Source organism: Cladosporium halotolerans (assembly GCF_011745625.1).
Source record: "Cladosporium halotolerans strain TM138-S3 chromosome Unknown Sca90, whole genome shotgun sequence".
NCBI classification, from domain to species: Eukaryota; Fungi; Ascomycota; class Dothideomycetes; order Cladosporiales; family Cladosporiaceae; genus Cladosporium; species Cladosporium halotolerans.
Genome location: NW_027191541.1, coordinates 22,816 through 24,681, shown reverse-complemented (window position 1 = coordinate 24,681; position 1,866 = coordinate 22,816). Strand labels below are relative to the sequence as shown.

The 1,866-nt window shown below is 54.1% G+C and overlaps 1 protein-coding gene across 1 annotated transcript; it reads left to right on the top strand.

Annotated features, from left to right (window-relative positions):
* Positions 1-922: 922 nt before the first annotated feature.
* On the top strand, positions 923-1,462 carry WHR41_09571 (uncharacterized protein; the record flags this gene model as incomplete). The annotated part of the gene is made up of 1 exon (XM_069378174.1): positions 923-1,462. The coding sequence occupies one exon, from the start codon at positions 923-925 to the stop codon at positions 1,460-1,462; it is 540 nt and encodes a 179-aa protein (XP_069225072.1).
* Positions 1,463-1,866: the final 404 nt, after the last annotated feature.

The window sequence follows — 1,866 nt, the reverse complement described above, 5'->3', positions numbered from 1 at the left end:
GAGGAAGCCATCTGTCTCGTTCTGAACAACCTCGGTGACTGGGCGCGCCAGGAGGACGGCTGCTGCCGACTAGTTGAAGAGATCACAAAATGTGTCGGCGGACTCGCACTGCCAATGGATCTTGCCGCGGCACGGATCCGGGTCGATGTAGAGAATGGGGCCGACCTCGCGGCTGCACTCCGTCAGTACCTCTCAGACTACCAACACAACCACGATATGCTACTTCTAGACCAAGAGTTCGCGAGCGCAAGTACATACAGAAAAACGGTTTGGACGGTGTGGGAGACCAGCCTGTCATCGCTCAGAGAAGTCGAGGACGACGGTCTGACATATATCCGATCCAGCTGTTGAACTTCATGACGCTCCTGGACCGAGCGGGCGTGCAAGATGAGCTGTTTCGACTTGCCAGTCTCGGGCTGGAAGAATCGTGCAGCCGACTCGACGTTAGGGTGCCGGCGTGGGAGACCTCCTCGGCAAAGGCGAAGATGATGTATGGAACGACCTCTCGTACCGAGCCACGATCAGAGTCTTATGCCGTTACGGTCTCGTCAGACCGGTCGGCGAGCCTTGGAGAGGAATCACCATGCACAGCGTTGTGAGACGGCGGGCAGGCGTTGGAGTAGAGAGAGCACAGTACTGGTGCTGGTACCTTGTCTTCGTGGGGGCGGTGTGCGTACAGTCGGAGAAGGAAGCAGATAAGGCGTACTTTCGACAACACCTCCTGATGCACCTTCCGTCTAACGACGACCTACTCGGTGAAGAGATGGAGTTAGACGCCAAAGGGCTATGGTGGGTTTGGTCAACAATAGGACACACGTTGTGGAAGGAGGGCAAGTGGAGAGCTGCAGAAGAGCTAGTCGTCAAGGTGATAGAGGCGAGCTCGAGAGTACTCGGCGAGGAGCATCCCGATACGATCAGCGCCATGGCCAATCTTGCTACCACGTACTGCAGCCAAAGTCGGTGGAAGGAAGCAGAGGAGCTAGATGTCAAGGTGTTGGTGTCTAGCTCGAGAGTGCTCAACGAAGACCATCCCCACACGATCACCGCTATGGACAATCTTGCCGCCACGTACGGCAACCAAGGGCGGTCGAAAGAGTCAGAGGAGCTGGAGACCGAGGTGATGGAGGCGAGGATGAGAGTGCTGGGCGATGAGCATACTGATACAATCACCGCCATGGCCAATCTTGCTGCCACGTACTGGCTCCAAGGACGATGGAAGGAGACAGAGGGGCTTGATGTCAAAGTGTTGGAGGCCAGGACGATAGCGCTGGGCGGGGAGCATCCCAACACGATCAGAGCCATGGCCAACCTTGCTGTCACATATAGGAATCAAGGTCGGCCGAAGGAGGCAGAGGAGCTGGAGGCCAAGGTGATGGAGGCGAGGATGAGAGTGCTGAACGAGAATTTTTCCGGAACCGATCAGAGCCATGGCCAAGCTCGCGAAAATCAAGAAAGATCTTGACGAGAACGACCGTGCCACTGAGTTGATGAGAAGATCTGTGACTGTAACGTCGATTGTCTGGGGCGACAATCACCCCAAATTCACGAGTCCTCGTGAACAGGCAACAACTTAGTCAGGCCTCAGAGGTAGTGTTGGCAAAGATGGCTATCATGTATCTGATCAGATTGCGCATACTGTCGAAGACGGGGGTGTTGATCTGTATTGAATCAGGCTGTACTATAACTCCGCCATTTGTGAATATAATACATAGATCTTTTTATTGGACAGTACAGTAACTATTGAAATTCTGACGACACGAAACCATAGCCTTAGCATTAACCATAGCCATCCATTCACCATCTTTCCGCACCATACCGACGTCTTCTGCAACGGTTGAAGAAGGATCGTGACACTAGGTGCTTGCC